Genomic DNA, 23,968 nt, shown 5'->3' with positions numbered 1-23,968 from the left:
TCTATCAATCGATCGATCGATCATTACACTAACTTTGTATCCTACTTCCAACTAAACTTATAGGCTCTCCAGCTGAACCGGAGCTTGGATTGGCTGCCATCAGGCCTCTAAGTGAGAAGATACACTCGAACATCTTTGAGGCTTTGAACGCCATTTTCATGGGTGTTGTCGACAACATCAAGGCCGATAACAAGGCTTTGAACAAGTCCTATGATAGCTTTGCCTACCAGTTGCTCCTTAGCGATATTTACTACTACCCATGCCGCTTGTTCATTGCCCCCTTGAGCACTCCCTCCCTGTGTACCTTGGACAACCTCTACACTGTCCAAACACCAGTGCACAATGTCCCCGACCACGGCAACACCTTCATCTATCGTATCGATGCCGCCAACTTCCGTCCAAGCCCCCATATTGAACAAAGTGTATTCAAGGGTACTCGTTTGCAGCCAGAGAAGGACCCATTGACCAAGTGCCATGGTACTCTCCTTTCAGTCAAGCCAGCTCTCCACATCAAGTTTGCCAAGAAGTGCTTTGTGCGTGTGCGTGTCTATGGACAATATGCCAAGTCCGACAGCTACAAGATGAATGTGCAGTATGAGAAGCCAAAGGAGGACGATATGATTCTAAGTGGAACGATGAGTCAACAGGAGCGTATTACTCCCAAGGGAGTAGTAGTTGACACCATCCTGGAGGTGTTGAACACAACATCCTTCATGCCACAGTTTATCGATAACGACTCTGTAGTGTGTGGTTACTTGTTGGAGAAGCAGTCCAATGTTTCGGAGATCTTCCTCACTCTCTCTATGTGTGTGTATAACTCAGGGGGCCCCCTATCTCCATTGCATCGGCTTCGCCTCTTCCATTCCTTTGCTCTATTACTCTTTTATATTCTTTTATATTTCTTTTGGGGAGTCTTGGGAGGATAATAATAATAATAATAATAATAAAGAGTATGTGTCGACGAACTTGGGGAGGATGGGGAGGAGAATGGGGAGGGAATAATAAAGTGTATCTGTCGCAACTTGGGGAGGGAAGGGAGGGGAATGGGGATAGGGAAATTGTGGAAAAAGAGTATGTGTATCGACATAGGGAGGTTGGGGAGTCAATGGTGGAAACTTTTTAATAATAGAAAGAAATTATTTGATTCTTAAATTTCTTCCACCATCGACTCCCTGGCTCCCTGTTTGGACACTGTTACTCTTTATGGATAATTTGATCCTCCCTTTGACTCCCTGAGAGGATGAGGTGAGTGCTTTGGAGAGTTGGTGGATATATTGTCAATGGATATATGCGAGAGTTGCTTCCACAAGCAATATATTTTTTTTTTGTTATAAAGCTTAGCTAGTCCGATCAGGAGCAGTAAGGTGATTTATTGGCTCCCTTCTTGTGGGTGCGTGGTGTAAACTAAGAATGTAGGTTATGGGACGCGAGGGGTACTCATGGTACGTCAGTTGCGGGGGCTGGTGGCCTCCTCTTGGTTCGTCGGCTGCAGAGGCGGATGGCCTCCTCTTGGTTTGTCGGTGGTGGTCGCTTGGTGGCGTCCTTCTTGAGTCTTTGGTTGTGTCCTTAGAGGTACTCTGCTAGGTGGCTGGGGAGTGGTAGTTGAGGCTGTCCTCTGAGCTGCCAGTTCTTCCTGCCGTTCCTTAGCGTTGTCGCGATGGCCTCGCGCGTTTCAGGGCAGTTCTTGTCCACCGCTCTGTTGTGCTGGGTGATCCACAAGCAATATAGACAGGTGAGCAATCCACTTTTTTCGTCTTCCGAAGTGAACCCATAATGAATCATTGATGATGCATGTTAGTCAACCGTGAAATTTCAACACATTCTTGGATATGTTGTTGTACGTACAACTACAACAACTACAACAACGACAACAACATCAACAACAATCCACAGAGAGAGAAAGAGAGAAGGAGAGAGCAGCGATAGTATGGTATTCCTATGCGACATTAGGAAGGAGATATCAGAGTATTGTCTCGATTGTATGAAGTACGTATGCTTAGAGTACACTTCATGTTGCCTGTATTGTGGACAGCCTTGGAAGTACTATCATCCGTATCGTGGCCTCAGTGACTGTGAGATCTACCAGAACTGTGTGCACTGTGGCTTCTTGGACAATGCACCTTGCTATGGGGACCGCAAACCAGAGCATATATGCGATAGCGATCTCTGTATAATGAACAAAGGAAAGAATCCTGAGTTTGTACAGAGGTGCCTTAAAGCTTGGAGTTTGTTCGAAGAACAGTATGCTGAGCACAAGAGACTACACAATGTGGCTAGACAACAGAAGCTCATCAAGGAGGACACTGAACAAGCTGAATCATTCATGGCTCAAACATCGCTGACTGCTGTCCTTCTCAAGCAGACTCCAACGCAAGTGTTGAAACTGCTTCTAGCTCAAATCAACAAAGTGGCTGCATCCAATCGCACATATAACTTTGATGCGATCCAAAGGTACATCAACATGAATACATGAGCTCTCAAGCGTTGAATAAAAACAACAACAACAGATAAAGGCATTCGCACAACTCATCTTTGGGACAGGGCTATCATCAATATCAATAACGTCCATTGGTGATTGATGGTGAGTGAGTTGGTTGGGGGTGAAGTTCAATATTAATGTTGGATCATCCACCCAAGACAAGAGGACCTGTCAATCATCTTCCCCATCATTTTCATAGTCTCCTACACTCAACTAAAACAGATAACAACAACCATTCATCAATATGTCGACAAAGAAGATACATATACACAACACAGGCCCTTTCAAGACAGTTGCCAACACAGATAGCGAATTCTTGGAGATTCTTCTGACATACCAAGGTCGAAAGAAACTAGAGCTCATTGGCAACACAGTGAAGGGAAGGATGACGTCAGCGCAACAAGCATTTGTGATCGCAGAGCTTACACATTTGATACAAACATGGAACAGAGCTATTCCAGTTGCTAATAGAGGGATGGTCATCATATCAGAATGTTGGTATCCAACATGTTACAATCGATATCAACATTACTAACCACCCAAACAGTCAGATTGCGCACTCCAGATGGCATTCGTGGTCCTGATGTTGGATATGCACCTCACGCGATGATCCAACCATTACTGCCATTGCCAACATTTCCAACTATCCCAGCCCCCTTCATAGTTGAGGTGGTGACCTTCTCGAGGAAAGTAGCTAAAGCTGTACAGAAGTTCAGAGATGCGTGGATTCCCAACGGCTGCACCTATGGATTGATCTTCGATTGCGAGTCTAGAACATACCAAGAGTATACCAACAATGCATGGACACACCCCATTGCATGGCAGGGCATCATCAACATACCATCTTGCCCTGGATTGACGTTCAATCTTCAACATTTGCGACAGGATTACCTTGCGATGTTCAATCATAATGTTGAACTCCACCATTAGTGCGACAACTCATAAACTGTACATAAATATTGTTTCTCTCCAACAGATATAAGAAATGCCATCAATTAAACATCACTATCAATCAGACCCGGAGTTCAGAGAACGCCACAAGGCCTACATCAAAGAAAAGGTCAAGTGTGAGTGTGGCTTTGAGGTGGGTCGCACCAATCTCAATCGACACAAGCAGGGCTACATTCACAAGCAGTTGATGGCCAACAAATAATTCTAAATGATATAAGTTTATTATCTCTAGTAAAGTTATAACATGCCAGCAACCTACAGCACAACAAGACTCAACAACCTCGACTGTCAAATGAGACATTACGCCGGAGCCTACACTCGAGAGACGATCAGAAGGATTGCCCAACAGCTCAGCGATGATCTCAGGTTCAGAGGCTCTGCTGCTCGGCTCGAGGTTGCGATCGAGTATGCCAATCGTCAATATCGCTCGGGCAAGTTCACAAAGGCAGGTGATGCGATCAGTCTGTTCAACCCMGACGAGTATGATGGCGTCCCTCTCGACGACCTCACGATCAAGGGGTTCTACATATTTATCATTCATCCTAACCTCAGAGCAGGCGGCTGTGACGGCAAACACAATGACTGCTTCTATGACTGTCTCAAAGCCTCTTATCCAGAGAAGGTGACCAAGCACTTTAGCAAGCCATGGATCTTCAAGCGATTCTTCAAGTTGGAGCGCGATGCCAAGGTGCCTCTCAAGCTCAGGTCAGCGATCGAGGACAAGCTCAAGATGCGCATCAATGTCAAAGGTGATTACTGCAAGACATCAACCAAGAACTACGTCAGAGTCGTCAATCTCAAACTAACCAAGGAGCACTACACTCTAGACAAGGAGGGAGCCTTTGAGCCCAAGGGCATCATCCTCAAGCGATACAACGATGACAGAATACTGCCAGTAGTGGCATACAAGTGGGACGATGACAACGATCAGGTTCAGCTCTACGATGGCACGTCTCACATCACGATGAGCAAGGCGGCACTCATCGAGGAGCTCAAGAAACAAAAGTTCGACGGCAAGTGTCGATACATCAAGGTGGAGGTAGCAAGAAGAGGAGCAAGAAGCCAATCAAGACGCTGGAGGAGACATGGCTGGACTTCATCAAGGACGCCGACGCACTCAAAGAAGGTACTGACGGCGTCATCGACTTGTACTTTACAGGATCAAATATTAACAAGGCCGCCCTCAACCTATTCAGCAAGTACAACAAGCATGTCATTCCAGATATCATCGAACAAGAGGAAGCCAAGTGGATAGCCAAGGCATCGAATGGACCATTGAGGTTCGCCGACACATACACTGGCCCTCTCTACAAGTACGACGTCTCTGGCATGTATGCCGCCATCATGAAGAGCAGCAGCTTCTCAGTGCCGATCAAGAAAGGCGAGTTCCATCAACTGACTGACGTGGAGCTCAGTGCCAAGCCAGGCATCCCCTTTGGCATCTACAGGGCGATCATCAAAGGTGAGCACAGAGCATTCAGACCCAGCGAGGACAACTATTATACTCACTACGACCTCACCTTTGCGCAGGAGCTAGGACTCACGTTCAACCTGATCAACGACAACAAGCACAATGCCTTGCTCTATCCTACTGGCAGAGTCAATGGAAACATGCTGTTCGGCAAGTTCATCGATCAGGTGCTCGACTGGAAGAAAGCAGGTGTGCCACGCGCCAAGGAGCTCTATCAACGTCTCTGGGGCGCTCTCTCCAAATACAACAAGAGCAAAGAGTATGTCAACATCAAGGCAGAGAGGAATGTTGTCGTCGACAAGGAGCTCGGCATCACTGACGTTTACTTCAAGGCCAGTCTCCCAGAGAATCACTCGGTCGACGCTATGAACATCACGCACAACGGCAACGTCATGGTCAAGTCAATCAACAACCTCGACACGTTCGACACGCCATTCGCTCGCATCATGCCATTCATCATATCTCGTGGTCGCAAGATGATTGGAACGATAATAAAGGACGACATTGACTGTATCAAGCGCGTGCACACCGATGGATTCGTCTCGACCAAGCCATGGACTGTCAAGACTGGCAAGAAGTCATTGGATTACCCCAAGTTGGGCAAGGAGTGTGGCGACCTGCGCTACGAGGGCTACTGCCCCGACGCCATTGTCAAGAATATGGCCAAGGTCGAGGGAACGTTCATTGTTTAAATAATGTTGGATAGGATATAATGGAGGAGTTCAGCAGGTTCTTGGACAAGAATAAAGTAGAGTCACCATCAGAGGCAGCATGGAACATCATGGAGGATCCAGTGTTGAAGTCCTTATTTTACAGGACCTATGAGGAGCTTGTTGACTGGAAAAAGATGTACTATTCTGCTGCTAATGAGAGGGATGTCCTGAAATCGAGGATGGAGTGCAGACAAGATAATAACTACTACAGTATGATCAAACCTCTCAGATCAGGGCCGGTGATGTTTGTGACGAGACCTTGGTTGCAAATATAATGCGACCTATTTGATATAATGGAGGACAGCACTGAATTGTTTATCAATAGCCAGGGAGAGTTAACCAACAAGATAAATTCAATCACTGATAGTATTCTAAAGCAGCGTGAACAGGATATCAAAGCAGTAATGTCTAAATACAATGATTCAGACAGTGACAACCTGTCAGTCGATGATCCCGACGACCATTCTGACTATGACGATGATGAAGATACTGACCCTTCAATGTTCCGGTATCTTGACAAAAAAGACTCACCCAGGGCATTGAGACAATTGAAGAGCTGGTATAAGTGTGCCCAGGAAGATATTCATCGGCAACGAGTACAGTTGGTAAAGGAGAAAGATCAATACAAGGATAAACTGAACAATATGATTGCCGAGCTGTTCGCCATATACAAGAAATATGGCCCAGGATCAACATTATAATCTCTACTTCCATCATTATGGACGTAAAGAATACCATCGACAAGAGTGGCAACAACACCAACAAGTCATACATGCAACAATACTACGAGGAGTACAAAGAGGAGATCAAGGCCTACAATACTGAGAGGATACCATGCGATGCTTGTGGCAAGTGTATTTCCCGACATATGATGAGGCAACACTGGAGGAGGATGCATCAATAACTACAAGTGTTTATAWAWATCGGCGAGTAAGCTAATGGCTGGAGAGGTTACTCTCCTTGCCTCCAGCCATGATCCAGATCCATGGACCTATAAATACAAGCAATGGCACTCCACAGCCTAGTTGGAGGTGTTGGGAGTGCGAGGATCTTGCATGAAGGTTTCATACAAGTTGTACTGTCCATCATCGTCTTCCAATGTAGGCACGTCCTCCTTCTTTGCTGTTGGTTGTGGTCTCAATGGTAGGACAAGATCATAGTTGGCGAGGCTGGCCATCGATGGAGATGGTGACGGTTGCTCAGTGAAGCGGCTGGCCTGTGCAGCGGTGACAGATAGAGTAGGTTTGGCCGGAGAGACAAGGCGAAGATGGTTGTCCATGGCCATTGACAGTACGGATGATGGAGACGGCGGCATCTCGGTGAAGCGGGTAGATTGTTGATGCGCCTGCATAGGAGGAGAATAGACGGACTGGATCCGTTGGCGCATGTGCTTCTGAGTCTGACGCTGCATGATAGCCTCTTCTTTCTCAATTGCTATCTTGGCAGCATCTCGTAAGATTCTCTTCTCCACTCGGGCTGCAGACTTCAATCTCTTGACCTCTTCCCTCTCTGCCGCATTGGCTTCGTTGATAATATCACGTTCCCTCTTGCGAGTGTCTTTCGTATCTTGACAGATCTGACACAGTTGGTCTCCTGGCTTGTTGACATCCCTCTTGCAGGCTGGGCGAGAACACTTAAGATCAAAGTGCTCCTCGCATAGAGGCTGACCACGCATGGCATAGGACTTGCACTTGGGACGTGAGCATCGGAACTCAGAAGTATCTAAAGTGGGAAGATAAGTACAAGGTAACTATAAAGCTATAATTACATCATACTTCCATACCGTTTGTAGAGACAGTCATTGTTGTAGAATGGCTTGATCCTACGCTCCAAGAGGGGTATTTATTTGGTCATAAACATATGAGAGCGATCTCTCAAAGCTGATTGACTGTTCTAAATTAGGCAGTGGGATCTGTATCTTTAAGGTGAACACTCGGTGAACAGTTGGTGAACAGTTGGTGAACAGTTGGTGAACACACACACACACACATACACACACACACACTCTCTCTCTCTGTCTCTCACACTTACTCATAGCTGTAGTAGTCTACAATTATAAGTAACCGAATTTCTTGTATCTCTGTTCCATCGCTCGCGCTCGCTTCTCTTCCCTTCTCACATCACTGTAGCCAGTCGCCTCTTTGAATGGTACTCCTCGATAACGATTCAACAAGAAGCGCATGGCATGATACCCGCACGTGTCGCTGTTGGTCGCCTGGTCAATCACCCTGTTGACTTTAACTTGAGATACACGTCTGGGTCGATCTCTCTCACCAACTGCTTCATCCTCCTCATAAAGTCAGTGCTCGGGTCATCACCAAACGAGTCATAATACTCAATCGACTTGTCGCCTTTGGCATCGATGTTGCACGCCACCCAATGACTGCCCGGCTGACTGCTCTTGTCGAGGTTCATGATGAATGACATGCGCTGCTTGGGCTTGAGCTCATCCAGTTGATCACTCGCAATGACTCCATCGAACCCATCCTTGTGGAACGGCTGCATCAACTGCTCGATCTCGTAGTCGTACAACCCACCGCCCTCCTCTCGCTTGCCGTTGCCCTTCTTGATCTGGTGCGCCTCGTTAAGAATAGCATCCACCAACATGTCCTTGTTCTTATGATTCTTGAGCTCCTTCTTTAATAGTGTCGGAAGGTCCTTCCAAGTGATCGCATTGTTCCAATAGCGTGTGACGAGATCTGTGACTTGAGGGGCGAATGACTCTAGAACGTGTCGCATCGATGCCATGTCCTGTACTCGCTTGGCGTGTATCGCATCATCTTTGAGCTGTCTCTGAAGATCCTGCTTCTCCTTTGGGTCCATTGCTGCGGGCCTCAACTCTTTGCCCAGATGATAGTAGAGCGTTATTGGGTTTGTCATGGTCGGGTCCCCGTCAATGTACTTCTGAATGATTGGTTCGATCTTGGGAGTTAGAGCTGCTGGTACGTCTCGCAATGCCTTGACACTAGATGCTGGGATAGAGAGTCTCTTGTTAGTCGTTGTTGTCGTAGTAGTTGATGTCGTGGATGTTGTCGGAGGATTGGTTGGTGTCGTTGTGGTTGTTGATGTTGTCGAAGTGGCTGGAGGATGAGGAGGAGAGCTGTAAGGAGACCTCTCCTCTGGCTCTGGCTCTGGCTCTGTCTTTACCTTTGGGACTGGCTTGGACATGATAGATGGCACGGGCTTCTTAAGCAACGAGGGCTTGGGCTGTTTGGGAGCAGCAGCAGCAGCCATGACCTCCACTGCTTTCATGTGCTCGACAGTCTTCTGCTTCTCTCTCTCTGCTCGCTCCATCGCTTGCTCCAATCGTTGTTCATTGACGGCTTGGTCCAGCATCCTCTTGACATCGCCATCGTCCATTTGGTGCCTGATGCGATCAATCTCTCCATCTATGTGTTCAAGCTTGTCTGTGTCGCGTGGCTCCTGCTTGCTGATTGACCTTCTCTCTGACAACAGCTTGTTGATTTTTGACATCGCGCTGTTCTGTTCGCGCTCACGGTGATCTGCTAGCTTCTTCATCTCCAGTTCGTATCTCTTCTGCTCCACTTGCGCTTCAATCTCGAGCTTCTCCATGTCCTGTTGGAATCGCTTGTTGAGTGATTGCTTGATGTCCATGATGTCAGAGTGAGCCTGTTGTAGTAGTCCATGAGTTGAGGTCTGTCGCTCGAGCAGTCTGTCAAGGTTGTTGCCCAGATCATAACCATCTCATGGGCAGCCGCTGGTATTGCTGCGTCGATTAATAGTTGATCAGGTGCTGGTAGTGCTGGTAGTGCTGGTGCTGGTAGTGCATGTACAGCAGCGTCCTTGATGATCGCATCGACCTTTGCTCTAGTCTGTTGTTCCAAGTCCCTGGCATTCTTCATCAGCGCTTCCCTGTAGTTGGCGTCCTGTATTGATCTAATGTATGATCCTTCTGTTGGAGTGATGTGAGATTGGGCAGTTGACGGTGTCAGTATGGGTTTGGCGTTGGATGCCTCTGCCATCAATTTCTTGATCAACTCCAAGTCTGACTTGCGAGAGTTGATGTACACCTTTCTCTTCTTATTTCTGATGTACCTACCCTTCTTGTCGCGTCGAAGGCGCGCTGGTCTGATCTTCTTTATCTTGACTCTGAGCTTCTTGCCCTTGGTATCATTGATCTCTAAATGGACGTCATGTCTAACCATTATACATATATATGATCGTTAGAATTTAGTCAGAAGTCGGTGTTTGAGTAGATCAGATTTGAGGGGAGGACGTACTTGTTGTTGTTGTTGTTGTTGTTGTTGTGCGATCGGAATAGTTGGGACGGCAGCAGTTTGAGCGATGATTGGCTCTGGTGCTACCTCTTTGGCCTTTTGCATACTATTGGACAGCGTACTGAACTGGGCCATCAGCTCGTCCAACTTCTTGTCCAACGCATCCGTCTTGTTGACTCTGGGCTTGTACTCTCGAGTAGGCTTGGCCTTGGGCTTTTCTGCCTCTATCACTATTGGTTTGGCATCTTCGATTGGTAGTTGATGATCATCATCATCATCATCGTAGATAACCAAATCTGATTGTTGTTGTTGTTGTTCTTTCAATGCTCTCTGTTCCTCTCTCCACTTTGCCAAGTTGGCTGCTGATCCTGCGTATCCTTTCTTTATCGGCATCGTTATATTTTTTAGTTGTAATTATAATTAAATCAATGAGTCTGATTACCCACAAGAGGATCTTTTATGTCAATTCACTGAACAGGCTATCGGGCACGATCTCTAATTTTAGATACAACATTGAGTGTTACGAACACGATGAGTTCGATCGCGTGGCTGTGTTGCAGGCTTGCATCCCCAAGTCATTTTACACTGTGCCCAGGAATAGAAACACTTTCATACTTCGAGTGGGTGATCAAGAGGTTGTGATAACAATACCTGTTGGCAACTACTCAAGGCTATCACTTCAAGACACAATACAGGCACAACTAAATCAACAATCACCCAACCAGTTGACGTACTCAATCACATGGCCAACATCCAAGCAACCCAATACAGGTAAATATACATTCATTTGTTCAAGTGGCAAGATGCAAGTATCATTCATATTCAATGATGCTGACCTGTTTCATCATCTAGGTTTCAATCAAGATAGCATCAACTACTTTGAAGATGGTCAGTTAACAAGCACCAATGTGATCGACTTGCAGATTGAGAACATCCTTTACATTCATTCAGACCTGTGCAGCAATGGATCAGATGATGTGCTGCAAGAGGTATGTACTGCGGGAGTTCCTGACTTTGCGTATGTCAATTGGACTAACCATAATCTAGAGGCCTACTCGAAGCAGCTAGTGTCCAAGACAAAGAAGACGTTCTACATTTATTTAACAGACAAGGATGGAGTTGAGATCTTTCTCAATGGCGTCGACCTGAACTTGACGATCATATTGTACAAGCACAACGATGTGTTTCAGCTGATACGAGGATATATTGAACTCTTGCTTGTGAAGGACCATGAGAGCATTCAAGTGGGCGACGAAATTTGATCAGAGCAAAGCAAGCCCGAAATATAATCGATAATATATCGTTACAATATAATATAGATGGAGAACGTCGTTTCAAAGGAACTAGATTACACGCCACTGCTCGTCGCAGAACCAGAGTATGAATACACTCGACTGTTCCCGCAGTCGGGCACAACMTCAACAACAGTTTACTCAGGTGGCAATGATACAGTATTCGAGATACCACCGTCCAAGGCCTACAACTTGTCACGATCATACTTTAGGTTCATATTCACTCTCCCTGCTGTGGCAAACAAGCAGGCAATGATGTTTTCTGACTTTTGTCCATTCTTCAGACAGATCCAGGTGTACACAAGAGGTGGCTTGGATCTCATGAATCATACCAACTTCCATCTCCATGCCAAGATGGTGACGATGAGGAATAAGCCATTGGTCGAGACAGAGAACACATTCGCCTCTTATAGAATGACTGATGATCAATACATGATTCCATGTCTTTCGTCTAAACTACCAAGCTCATACGCTGCTGGAATGGTTTACAACCCCAACTACACTGGCCAGGAAGCTGCTGTCCCTTACATTGAACCAAGGTATTTACTAGCAGCGGCACAAGGAGAGACAAATATTGTTGTGACCATCCCCTTCAATGAACTCTATGAATCTATTCTCTGCGTAGACAAGGACATCATGTTGAACGAGACATTACTTGTACGATTCGTGTGGTCAGAACTCGCTAACATTGCTTTCGCAGCAGATCCAGCAGCAGCACTTCCTGAGAACTCACCAGCAATCCAGCCACCTCCATCTCCAGATCCAACAACCAACCCCGTTGCACTACCGGCACCAGCTGCGTTCAATGTCACAAATATGGCAATCTATCTGGCAGTGGAGAAGAACCTCGCGATTGTCAATGAGCTCCAGACCAAGATATTCAGCCCAGAGGGATTCTCGTTGATGATACCATACTCGTATTCTTACCAAGCAGCACTCACTGGACAGAATCAATCGGTCACTCTAAGAGTCAATAGACAGAACGGTATGACATTGGAGAGAATCTATCACAGTGTGTTCCTAACACAAACAGCAATAAATACTGCCATTTACAACAGTAACTTTAGAAGCACTCTATTGGATCACTTTTACACAAATATTAACAACAATAGGTTGATGCAATATGATTATTATTTAAATCTTAATGATGATTACATGGCATTGCGATGGATTCTTAAAGACTCATCGCTATTGACACCGAGAATTCATAATAGGAACTGGTGTTGGATTGAGGAGTTTGGTGATGGCACCTCAAACTTTAACAAGGACAATGCAATTACTGGCATTGATCTCAATCTAGGTGAACAGAAATGGGATTTCGTTGGATTCCTCAGTGGTGCCGCCAACTTGACTCATCAATCAACTGTGGTTTGCAAGCGCAAGTTGGTCATCACTCCAAATGGACTGGTGCTGGTGTAAATATATTAATTAATATCCATTAACTAATATAAATGGGCTACTCTAAATCAAAATGTGTAAAGACAATATTTGTTAATGCTGTATTCCAAGGATCAGGAGGAGAGGATCCACCTCCCAATGGAAATATAATAAATGTTCCCATCAACATTGATTTCGTTCCTGATGCCATTATTCTCAAGTCATTCTCATCATATTACAACGCCGAGGGTAATGACAAGATTATCCAAGTTAGGACCAATCTCATTCCAGACAATATTTTATTCTGCTCTACTGAACAGGTTTGTTTCCTTTGTCCTAATTATATTTATTTAAACAAGAGTGAGAGGTGGATCCAGGGCAATTATCAATTTGAATGTGTTGATCAGAATGGACTGAGGTTAAGAGCGGATGTGACTGCTACCTTTGCGATTGAGTTTGTAAAATATTGATAGGGAGTAATATAGATGCTCAAGCTACAAAAAATAAATGACGTAGAAGTGGAGCCAATCAAACTTCCGAAACAACCAAAAAATATTCAAGGGCACAAACTCTTTAATCAAGTCAACTCCAACATACTCATATGCGCGCCCAAGAACAGCGGTAAGACTGTGACAATCAAAAAGATAATAGATGAGTGCGCTGGCAAGAACACCAAGGTGATAATATTTTGCGCCACAGTAAACAATGACCTAAGTTGGGTCGCAATCCAAGAAGACATGACCAAGCGCCGTATTGAATTTAAGACTTTTACAAGTATCAAGGATGGCAAGGTGAATTTATTGGATGAGTTTATTGCATCATTACAACAACCTGCTGCTCCAGTAGTTGCACAAGCTGATCAAAACAAATTGCCATTGAGAGACCCTTCTCTGCCAATGATTAAGACCTACCCATTGATAGGGCCCTATTCATTACCGCCCCCGCCATCACAACCTCCAAAGCCCAAGTTTGTAGCTCCAGAGTATACATATGATGGACAGGGAACTGAAGCTACCAAGACCCTCGTTCGTGTTGGTTTGGAGACAGTAATTCAGAGGTCCAAGGAGTTGGCCAACCTCTGTATTTAACCCAAGTACACCAAATTAGTTCTCGACTTCTATTTCAGTGTAATGTTCATCATGGTGTCAGTCTATAGACTCATTGATGCAATATGGTATCAATTGGATATTGATCCTTTATACATCACTGGTAAGTACATTATTGATTAATCTTTCAACTTTTAATTCATTAATTCTAACAATGTATTTTATTCATTACTTCTAGGTGCAGTTGCCAACAATCTGCTTGGGTTGCCTGCCATCAGACCTCTACGTGAGGAGATGCACTCTAACATCTTTGAGTCTTTGAATGCCATGACGAGGGGTGCAATTGACAACATCAAAGAAGATAACACTATATTTAACGTCTTATACAGTAGTAGTAGTGCTCGTTTAGTTTATACCCTTAACGATTTGTTCTACTATGCTAGCTCCCAGTTTTTGCCCCATTGGCCCGTCCCTGGATCAAGGACAACATGTCCACCGTCCAGACACCTGTTCACAATGTCCCCGACCATGGCAACTCCTTCATCTACCGCATTGATGGTGCCAACTTCCGTCCCAACCCTACAATCGAACAAGGTGTATTCAAAGGTACCCGATTAATTCCAGAGAAGGACTCCTTGACCAACTGCCATGGAACAATACTCTCATCCAAACCAGCTCTCAATATCAAGTTTGCCAAGAAGTGCTGTGTGCGAGTGCGAGTCTACCGTCAATATTCCAAGTCGGACAACTACAAGCTTAGAGTTCAATATGAGAAGCCAAATGAGGACCATGGAATCTTGGGTCTGATCAGTATTGCTCCAAAAGGTGAAGTAGTTGATACCATCCAGGAGGTGTTGAATTCAACAACCTTCACGCCAGAATTTTACGATTCTGACTCTGTTGTCTCTGGTTTCACCACCTTGAAGAAGCTGACCAATGTGACCGAGATCTACCTCACTCTCTCTATTGAGAAGGAACCTTCGGTTAATCTGACCATTGGCAACATTAACATTGGACTCCCACTGACTGGTGCCCCTACTGAGCCTGAGATCAAGGGAGTGATCAAGTTTGTGGAGTTGATCATTACCAAGAACTAAACTAAACATCTGGAGTGAGCGAGCAAGAGTGGATTTATTAATAAATACGTTTGGAATCTGATTGAATGATTGATTGGTTGTTTGGATTGATTAGTCAGGAGTAATGCTGGCCAGTGTCTATTATTGGTTGGATGATTGAATTAACTGTTCGTTGTAGTATCGGTCGTCTTCCAAAGAATATATAATACATGGGATTATATGGTAACAACTGTTAAATGATTGAATAATTGATTGATTGATATAGTTTAGCCTCGAGGCGATAACTTTGGAGAGTGTCGACCAAATGATTGCTCCTCGATCATGAAGATCAAACGACCAACTCTCTCAATCTTGATAAGGATGGGTGCCAGTTGTTCCTTTGTGTTGCATCGAGCGATCTGATCTGGAAGCTCTGCCAGTTTGGAGTTGACCAATGCTGCATCGCGTTTCAAAAGCATCGCCTTGTTGTTGCCATTGATGTTGTTGCTGTTGTTGATATCAACACTGTTGTTATTGTTGGTACCGCTCACCAACAACTCCTTGATAATGAGTGGCAATAACTGCTCCTCCACCTGCGACACTGTTCCAGGTGCCGAGATCATTGTTGATGTCGTGACGGACATGGTGGCGGTGAAGTATCTGATGGTCATTTGCAGTGTCTCCTTGATGTTGGCTGTGGACTCGGCCAGTGACTCGTCGGCCATGTTGACAATGCGATTGGTGATCTGCTCGGCAACGTCCGACAACAACTCGCTAATGTCGTTGAGTTGGGCAAAGGACGCGATGTCCATAAAGTCGATAAACTTGTTCATCTCCTTCTCGATCGACAGCGTCAATGCGTACAGATCCTGCAGCACGGGGGTGAACGAGCTGATGGCGTTGGGGCTCAGGCAGTGCAGCTGGAGGTTGCTGAAGATCTGTGTTTGTGGCTTGATGGGCGCGACCTTCTCGGACGGGCCACCGGGGCTCGTTGTGAGATAGCTCGAGGCCTTTTGCCACTCGTTGAACGAGAGCTGCTTGGTCGTCTGATTGAGTATATCCACAACGCTCGAGACAAACTGGATGTCCAGTGTCTCAGACACACGCTTCACCACCTGGTTCAATATGGCGAGAATCTGTTTGGTCGACTGCTGAGCGCCAGTCTTGAGCGTGTTGATCAGGGTGATGGCACTGGAGTCCTTCTTGTTGGTCTGCGCCAGACGATTGCCATGTGTGAGTGATCTCGACTTCCTTCGCGACACCTTCTCAGTCATCTTCTTCTCCTTGGCCTCCTTCTCGCTTTGTAGGTCGTCCTCAAAGTCGACGAACTTTGTCTTGTGAGTGATGGGTGCCCAGCTCTCGCCACGATATAGACACAAGAATGAAGGCTTCTCCAACATATCATGTAGCTCATTCCTCTTGGTCGATGTCAGGAATTGGAACACGTACTTCAACATCTCCGTCCTGTTCTTTCCAAAGTCTGTGGCGTACTGAGAGAACAATCGAGGCAAGCTTATCTGTGAAGGGAGAGTGGTGGATGGTAAAGGGTAAGTGTGTGTCCATGTGATTGATTKGTTCGACGTAACACGTACCTCTTTCTTCTTGGTGCATATATCTATCTTTGAGCTGCAGAACTCCTCGCCACACTTGCGGAGGTCGTCGTTGAGGGTCTCGGGCGAGAAGATGCGCAGACAGGGCAGGGTAACATTGACGTTGCACAGGGCAAAGTGATAGCGCGGGTCTAGTTGGAGGACAAACTGTCGCTTGGTGTCACCGCCACGCAACTGCCTGGTGCGCGTGATTGAGTTCTTGGGATTGGCACGCAACACTCCGTTCAGGATATCGTGTAACGAGTAGATGTTTCCACCAATGTTATACTTGTGGATGGAGAATGCCCTCCTGCGACTCTCACTGATGGGTGGGCCGAGCAGGAAGTGCATGTGGATGATCATCAGATTGAATGCGTTCAAGAAGAACGACGCCATGTACGGACTCGAAGTGGACTCGAATGTGATTGTCTGCAATTCCTGTACATCGCGCTCAAACGAAGCAAACTCTGGCGTCTGCTGGACCAACGCCCAGTTGAGTGGCTGTAGGTTGAGCTGCATACTCTGTTGTTCGCTCAACTTGTTCTGCTTGCATATCGCCACGATCTTGCGTAACAGATGGAGAATGACCACGCTCGCTGGTCTTGGGTTCTCTCTCCAATCGAACGCAACATTCATAATCTGATTGATTGAGCGAATGAGTGAGTGAGTGATCAGTGATTGAGTGAGTGATTGAATGGATACATACCACCTCTTCCTCCCTCTGCGAGGGGAAGTTGGAGATCACATTGAGGGTCGGGGTGATGACGGTCTGCTTGGCGATCTTGAGGTTCTTGGAGAGTGTGGTCCACTTGGATGTCTCTTTGCCGTCAGAGCCGGAGCTTGATCGCGACTTCTTGACCTCTGACGACTTGGGCGGCGAGCCCGATGGTGAGGATGAGTTGGAGCGGTTCTTGAGCTGTGCCAACAGTGAGTGTGACATGGTTCCTGCACGCTTTGACGCGTCGATCGCCTCTTGGAGACGCTCAGGCTTTACCAGATCGGGACATCCCAGTGACTCTAGGTTCTGCATGACACGCTCAAGGTTCTTGTCGAGGAACTGCTGGATGTAGGTGATGCCCTCGGTCAGCGCATCCTCCGTGACGATCATACCATCGATTGTTTGGTCCTCGCTTGGACGTGAAGCCAGTCGCACAAAGAAGTCGTCCAAGATGGGTGAGTTGGACACGATGAAGTCGTTCACCGGCTCCATGTAGTCCTGGTTGAATGTCACCTGGTTGGACAGGTTCTGCAGACACTTGGCAACGTGGACTAGTGCGCGTCTCTCGGTGATACCGACACGGCCCGGAGAGATGATGCCAGAGTTCTCTGGCGACACACACGCTGGACAAAACAGACGCAGGAAGATGAAGCCACCAACGGCCGAGCGCCAGTGGTTGGGGAACTTGCGGCTGACGATCTTCTTGAAGTAATAGCAGATCTCGATAATGGACTTGGGGCACTGGTCGATCGACTGGTAGATGCGGTCAAAGAACTTCTGCGACATCATCTTGAGGTTCTCAATGTTGGCCGCGACGTCCTCGTCGGGCTGCAGCTTGGTCGGGTCGACCTCGAACGACAGCGTAGAGGCGCACAGCTCAGTGACCAGGGGCGTCAGCGTCTTGGCCAGGTAGTGATGCGCGGTCTTGTGACCATAGGCCACGACCATCTTCATGGCGACACTGTTGGAGCGAAACAGCGTGCCTGGGTCGTGGCACGCGTTCACCTCCTTCTTGATGAAGGTCTTGAGCAGATGCAGAAGCTTGTGATGCGAATGGAATATGTCCACGAGTGAGCGAGCCATCATCTGCGCCGAGGAGATGTCGATTGCGTCGCAGCAGGCGTGAACCAGTTGAAGCTTGGATGTGACGAGCATGTCGAGCAGGTCGCGGTGCAGAGACTTTAGACGCACCAGCATGGGCAAGCTGCTATTGAGCTCGTAGGAGATCTGCAGCTGCACCTCGGGTTCGTCCGATGTGAATGACAGCTCGTCGTTGCTGTCTGAGGAGGGCGACAGATTGTCGCTCGATGTCGAAGATGATGGGCCTGATGTGGTCGCGTCGCTGCTGAAGCTGAGACGATACCATCGGAGACTGGACTCAATGCGCAGCGCCTCCTCTGCCTCCATGGAGCTGTGGAGCGATGGCGAGGATATCGAGTGGTAGCCTGGTGTGCCAGGGCCGCCGTGTCCGCCATTGAAGAAGAAGTTGGGTGAGCCGGAAAGCGCGCGCTCGCTCGGCGAGGGTGGCGCACTGGAGCCGGCATGTGACAGCGACGATGAAGAGGAGGGAATGGCGATGTGTGGCGCCGATTGGTGAAGAGGTGTTGTGTGGATGGAGCCCGTAGAGGCGCCCAGCTGGATGGGCAGGGGCGATGACGAGCCCACATACATGGGCATCGTGCCCACCTGTGGGGAGTGTCTCGGCGACGACGTTGGCGATGCATTCGACGCCAGTGAGCTGTATGATGGGTTGCGGGGGAGGAATGGTAGTGTTGAGTATTGAAGTTGAACGTTGACCTTGGCTATTATGGGGGAGGAAGTGGGAGTAGGAGTGTTGTGGCTGGATGAGGAGGAGGATGAGGATGAGGATGATGATGACTCGTCTCTATGTGACTTCTTCTTGAATGACAGATCAATGTTGGCAGAGACGTGTGGCACTTGGAAGACTAGGGTGTTCTTCTGAAGGCCGTGCTCGGACTTTGGTCGTCGAAGCACCACATCGATTGGATGGTAGTCGACGCCTTCGATGTTGGCTACACATAGAACTGCGCCATCCGTACCATTCAACACCTTTGTATTCCTAACTGCATTGATCTTTACAAACAACAATGATGGTCCGACTTCGCCGCCCATCATTCTGAAGCTACCTGTCTGTCTTGTCTTGTCTAGTCTTGACTTGTCTTGACTCGCCTTGTTGACTTGACTTTCCTTGACTCGCTCTTTGTTGTTACAATGAACTAATATTACACAATGATTGATTGATTGATTGATTGAGTTGATTGAGTCGGTTGATTGATTGATTGATTATAACTTGGATGAATGAGTAAGGTCAAAGAATGAATGTGCGAGGGTATGTCGGTGAGGGTATGTGTGTGTGTGAGGGTATGTGTGTGCGAGGGTATGTGTGTGCGAGGGTATGTGTCTGCAAGGGTATGAATTAATTTGGGCTCGTCAATAATGATCTGATCAGACGATAATAAGTTTAAGTAATTTGATTGTTTGATAAATAATAATTATAAAGTAAGTAAGTATGTATACAAATAATAATAATAATAATAATAATGTATCGATGTGATTGACAATGATATATCGAGTGAGAAGCGTGAATGTCCATTGTTGTTGTCCTGCCTCCCTACACTGTCTGATGGGCTTTGAGTTGGGCTTTGCATTGGGTCAGTGTAGATAGCGATCGTGCGCACACACCCTTTTCCTTTACCAAACATTCTCACTCTCTCATACACACATTACATTTTGGAGGCCAATCCATAGTGTCGGTATGGTTTTTGGCCCTTACCCAAGGTGCCAATACGCCCATCCAGCAACACAATTCGCAAAACACACTGATTCCCTCTTTCAACCCCATCACACCTTGAAAAATCTGATCACATAAATCGATTACTAATTTATAAATAATAATAGTTATTATTAACTTGTAATGAAGAGAGGAAACACAAAAGTGGGTGATTGTTTGATGGACCTGGTTATGGGTTCCAACTCAAGAGCTCACCTATCATCATTCTCTTATCTCTCAAACATAAATATAAATAATAATGAACGAATGAATTAATGAATGAATGAATGATTGGAAAGACACATAGAGTCTGTCATAGCCGATGGCATCGGCGTCCTTTTGTAAGCTCTATGTGGCTCATTTGCAAAGCCCCACGAACGGGGCCAAGGTCTTTATTATAAGTGTGTGGTGTTTGTTGTGTGTCAGAGTGTGTGTGCTAGAGTTACCACCACGCCTGTCCAATCAAAAAGGTAACCAAAATTGAAGTTGATAATCATTAATTTAATTAAGTGTGTTAAGGTTAGGCTTACCTGACTTGATGTCTGTCTGTCTGTCTGTTAGTCTTTCTGTCTTTGTCTTTGTCATTGTCTTCATAATACAACTAAGATTAGATTAGATACACAAGTAATAGTTCGTAGAAATAGTAGTAATCAATCATGGATAACAAAGGTATATATATATATATCTCTCATCAACTTCAAGTTGAACATTCATTCACAATCAAACTTACTAACTAACTTACTTACTTACTTACTTACTCACTTACTTACTTACTCTGAATGAATGATTGCATGAATGAACGAATATGAATGAATGATTGAATGATTGAATGAATGAATGAATGGAGTTGTAGTAGGATATGTTAATGCAACTGATGGAACTAGGGTGGTTCATGATGACCCTTGGTTAGAGCATTATGCTCCAACGTTGCGTCGTCGTCATAGTCACATTCATTATATGCTCAAACAGTTTGAGGAGAAGGAAGGTGGTCTACTCAAGTTTGCACAGGGATACACTTACTTTGGATTCAACGTTCAATCAGATGGAGTAATGTACCGCGAGTGGCTCCCTGCCGCCCATGCAGTATTCCTTGTTGGAGACTTTAGTAAGTTACATACATTGATTGAATGATCGATTGAATGAATCATTGACTCATACGATCAATCAAATATAGACCAATGGAATAAGATATCACATCCATTGACACGCGATGAATATGGAAGATGGAGTATATTCTTACCAAATGATGAGAAGGGACAGTGCCCAATACCTCATCAATCAAAGATCAAGATATATGTGCAGTTGGAGAATGGTAGTTGGGACTTTAGGATCCCAGCGTGGATCAATCGAGTCGAGCAGACAAAGGAGAACCCGGTGTTTGACGGCGTCTTCTGGAATCCCAAGCAGAAGTACGTGTGGAAGCACAAGTCGCCAAAGCCGCCCGTCAGCCTGAGGATCTACGAGGCGCACGTCGGCATGTCGTCTGAGCATCCCGAGATCTCCACCTACAACAACTTTAGAAAGTACGTACTGCCACAGATCAAGGAGCTCGGCTACAACTGTGTGCAGCTGATGGCCATCATGGAGCACGCGTACTACGCCTCGTTCGGCTACCAGGTGACCAACTTCTTTGCCATCTCCAGCCGCTTTGGCACGCCCGAGGAGCTCATGGAGCTGATTGACGAGGCACACAGCATGGGCCTGCTCGTGTTCCTGGACGTTGTGCACAGCCATGCCTCCAAGAACGTGCTGGACGGCCTCAACCAGATGGACGGCTCTGACCACCACTACTTCCACGGCGGTGGCCGCGGCAACCACGACGTCTGGGACAGTCGGCTCTTCAACTACAGCCACTGGGAAGTGATGCGTTTCCTGCTATCCAACCTGCGCTTCTACATCGACATATATCAGTTTGACGGCTTCAGATTCGACGGCGTCACCTCCATGATCTACTACCATCACGGCCTGGCACCAGCCTGCTCCTACGACGACTACTTTGGACCTGCCGTCGACGAGGATGGCCTTTACTACCTGGCTCTGGCCAACGTCCTGTGCAGCAAGCTCAGCCCCAACATCGTCACGATCGCAGAGGAGGTCACTGGCATGGCGTGTCTGTGTCGCCCGGTGGCCGAGGGTGGCTACGGCTTTGACTTTAGATTGGGCATGGGCATACCCGACAAGTGGATCGAACTCGTCAAGACCAAGAAAGACGAGGAGTGGGATATGAGCACGATCACACACATGCTTTCCAATCGTCGTCATCTCGAGCGCAACATCAGCTATGCAGAGTCGCACGATCAGTCGCTGGTCGGTGATAAGACACTGGCCTTCTGGCTAATGGACAAGGAGATGTACGACCACATGAGCGTCTTGCAGCCAATCACACCGATAATCTCACGCGGCATGGCCCTGCACAAGATGATACGTCTGATCACCTCGTCACTGGGCGGCGACGGCTATCTCAACTTCATGGGCAACGAGTTTGGACATCCAGAGTGGGTGGACTTCCCACGTGCGGGCAACAACAACAGCATGCACCATGCACGTCGCCGCTGGGACCTGGCACGCGACCCCAACCTCCGATACCACCACCTGCGCAACTTTGACATTGCCATGAACAAGTTGGAGGAGGAGTTCCACTGGCTGTCATCGGACCAGGCCTACATCTCTTGCAAGCACGAGGGCGACAAGGTTGTGGTGTACGAGAGAGCTGGACTGTTGTTTATATTCAACTTCCATGTGGAGAAGAGCTTCTCGGACTATCGCATTGGAAGTCACAACCATGGCAAGTACGTCAACTGCTTGGACTCTGATCGCGAGGAGTTTGGTGGCTTCAAACGCATTGGCCACGGTCCACACTTCACCCAAGAGGTCGCTTGGCATGGCAGGAAGCATTCGCTCCAAGTCTACATCCCATCAAGAACATGTTTGGTCCTAAAGTTGGAGCACTAATCTTTTAATCTATCGATCGATCATTGTCCAACATTCCCTCCCATCCTCCCGATCAACAATCAATCACCTTATGCCGCCACTGTCCAATGTCAACGTTGTGGCGTCATCAGGCAATAACCAACTACTTATAACTTTATATTAATACAACAGGATGACCCTCAAGAAGGACCTCCTTTATTTACATTGTCGGGCTTGTTGTTGAATAGTCGCAGTCTAGTCTTCCAGCTGCGTCTTTGTCATTGTTTCATTCTTTTGAGAACTTGCCTGCTGATCCTTGGCGGCGGTAATGGGTTCAGCATGTTCCTGATCCGGTAGATTCTCTCTCAGCATGTCTATCTTGTGACCAATGGTCAACGCTTGATTGTAGATGTTCCTCAGACACTCCTTGCGACTGAGGAAACCCTTGAGGAAGCGCAGTCCGCCATCTTTGGTGCGGATCTCTACACAGGTGCCCTTGCCCGGCAGGAACTTGATCACTTTGACCTTGTTCAGTGACACAATGTCCCTGATGGGCAGTGTCCATATTGGATTCTCTTTGGCAAATGCATTGGCCAAAGCACTTGGATCGAAACAGATGTGGAATGGACAGATGTGTAGAGTGCCCGATTGGAACGAGTCATTGGCGCAAGAGTATGCAATGATTGAGAACTCGCCCTCTGGCAGATTGAACCTTGTCCTAAACTCCTTATCCTGTTCGGCAACCTGTGACATTGATCTTATTGTATGTACTGCCGCCATCTGATCAGTCTGTGTCCTCTGCAACTTTTCATTTGTCTGTTGTAACAATGCCTTGTATCTTTCATTTGCCAATTCCAACTATAGTTTGTTGGGTATATTGATTGATTATTAGTGACCATCATTATCATTATCATGATCAATAGTATAGTTCATCATACCCTTGTAACTGATGCCTGTAATCTTGCATTATCATCCTTCAATGTAAGATTCTCATCATAGTAGAACTTCCTGTCCTGATTCAATAAGTCTATATCTGTTGATTTAAAAAGTGATGTCTTTGTTAGTTAACTAACATGATTGATTGATTGATTGATTGATTGATTGATTGAATATGAGCATGTAACATACCATTCTTTAACTTCTGTATCTCACTAATATTTGATTGTACACTCTCTTTGAGCATCAAATGTTCATTGATTGAATCTCTCTTTAAAGCAGCTGCAGACATATTTATTATTATTACCTTGTTTCTATTATTATGTATAACACCAAGATTAATCAATCAATCAATCAATCAACAATTCAATTCAATTCCCTATGACACTACAATATCATTCG

General features: G+C 46.4%; 10 protein-coding genes across 10 annotated transcripts; 5 read left to right on the top strand and 5 right to left on the bottom strand.

The window, feature by feature from the left end:
- Positions 1–158: 158 nt before the first annotated feature.
- On the top strand, positions 159–2,473 carry SAMD00019534_056220 (hypothetical protein; the record flags this gene model as incomplete). The annotated part of the gene is made up of 2 exons (XM_012899113.1): positions 159–805; positions 1,894–2,473. 2 exons carry the CDS (start codon positions 159–161, stop codon positions 2,471–2,473), a joined length of 1,227 nt encoding a protein of 408 aa, XP_012754567.1.
- A 1,201-nt stretch (positions 2,474–3,674) lies between these two features.
- Positions 3,675–5,593, top strand: SAMD00019534_056210 (hypothetical protein; the record flags this gene model as incomplete). Its single annotated transcript, XM_012899112.1, has 3 exons — positions 3,675–3,835; positions 3,983–4,469; positions 4,607–5,593. 3 exons carry the CDS (start codon positions 3,675–3,677, stop codon positions 5,591–5,593), a joined length of 1,635 nt encoding a protein of 544 aa, XP_012754566.1.
- A 1,042-nt stretch (positions 5,594–6,635) lies between these two features.
- SAMD00019534_056200 (hypothetical protein) lies at positions 6,636–7,416 on the bottom strand (the record flags this gene model as incomplete). The annotated part of the gene is made up of 2 exons (XM_012899111.1): positions 6,636–7,336; positions 7,398–7,416. The coding sequence occupies 2 exons, from the start codon at positions 7,414–7,416 to the stop codon at positions 6,636–6,638; spliced, it is 720 nt and encodes a 239-aa protein (XP_012754565.1).
- Positions 7,417–7,837: 421 nt separating this feature from the next.
- Positions 7,838–9,780, bottom strand: SAMD00019534_056190 (hypothetical protein; the record flags this gene model as incomplete). Its single annotated transcript, XM_012899110.1, has 2 exons — positions 7,838–9,244; positions 9,409–9,780. The coding sequence occupies 2 exons, from the start codon at positions 9,778–9,780 to the stop codon at positions 7,838–7,840; spliced, it is 1,779 nt and encodes a 592-aa protein (XP_012754564.1).
- Positions 9,781–9,798: 18 nt separating this feature from the next.
- Positions 9,799–10,245, bottom strand: SAMD00019534_056180 (hypothetical protein; the record flags this gene model as incomplete). The annotated part of the gene is made up of 1 exon (XM_012899109.1): positions 9,799–10,245. One exon carries the CDS (start codon positions 10,243–10,245, stop codon positions 9,799–9,801), a length of 447 nt encoding a protein of 148 aa, XP_012754563.1.
- A 926-nt stretch (positions 10,246–11,171) lies between these two features.
- SAMD00019534_056170 (hypothetical protein) lies at positions 11,172–12,563 on the top strand (the record flags this gene model as incomplete). Its single annotated transcript, XM_012899108.1, has 3 exons — positions 11,172–11,230; positions 11,357–12,129; positions 12,325–12,563. The coding sequence occupies 3 exons, from the start codon at positions 11,172–11,174 to the stop codon at positions 12,561–12,563; spliced, it is 1,071 nt and encodes a 356-aa protein (XP_012754562.1).
- A 1,492-nt stretch (positions 12,564–14,055) lies between these two features.
- SAMD00019534_056160 (hypothetical protein) lies at positions 14,056–14,664 on the top strand (the record flags this gene model as incomplete). The annotated part of the gene is made up of 1 exon (XM_012899107.1): positions 14,056–14,664. The coding sequence occupies one exon, from the start codon at positions 14,056–14,058 to the stop codon at positions 14,662–14,664; it is 609 nt and encodes a 202-aa protein (XP_012754561.1).
- Positions 14,665–14,909: 245 nt separating this feature from the next.
- Positions 14,910–19,065, bottom strand: SAMD00019534_056150 (hypothetical protein; the record flags this gene model as incomplete). Its single annotated transcript, XM_012899106.1, has 3 exons — positions 14,910–16,139; positions 16,215–16,850; positions 16,918–19,065. The coding sequence occupies 3 exons, from the start codon at positions 19,063–19,065 to the stop codon at positions 14,910–14,912; spliced, it is 4,014 nt and encodes a 1,337-aa protein (XP_012754560.1).
- A 1,612-nt stretch (positions 19,066–20,677) lies between these two features.
- Positions 20,678–22,672, top strand: SAMD00019534_056140 (hypothetical protein; the record flags this gene model as incomplete). The annotated part of the gene is made up of 2 exons (XM_012899105.1): positions 20,678–20,825; positions 20,895–22,672. 2 exons carry the CDS (start codon positions 20,678–20,680, stop codon positions 22,670–22,672), a joined length of 1,926 nt encoding a protein of 641 aa, XP_012754559.1.
- Positions 22,673–22,888: 216 nt separating this feature from the next.
- Positions 22,889–23,858, bottom strand: SAMD00019534_056130 (hypothetical protein; the record flags this gene model as incomplete). The annotated part of the gene is made up of 3 exons (XM_012899104.1): positions 22,889–23,488; positions 23,569–23,663; positions 23,759–23,858. Coding segments are annotated over 3 exons (795 nt in total), but the record flags the coding sequence as incomplete, so codon positions are not given.
- Positions 23,859–23,968: the final 110 nt, after the last annotated feature.

The sequence above is a fragment of the Acytostelium subglobosum genome, assembly GCF_000787575.1.
Source record: "Acytostelium subglobosum LB1 DNA, scaffold: scaffold10, whole genome shotgun sequence".
NCBI classification, from domain to species: Eukaryota; Evosea; class Eumycetozoa; order Acytosteliales; family Acytosteliaceae; genus Acytostelium; species Acytostelium subglobosum.
This window is presented reverse-complemented; position numbering and strand designations above follow the sequence as displayed.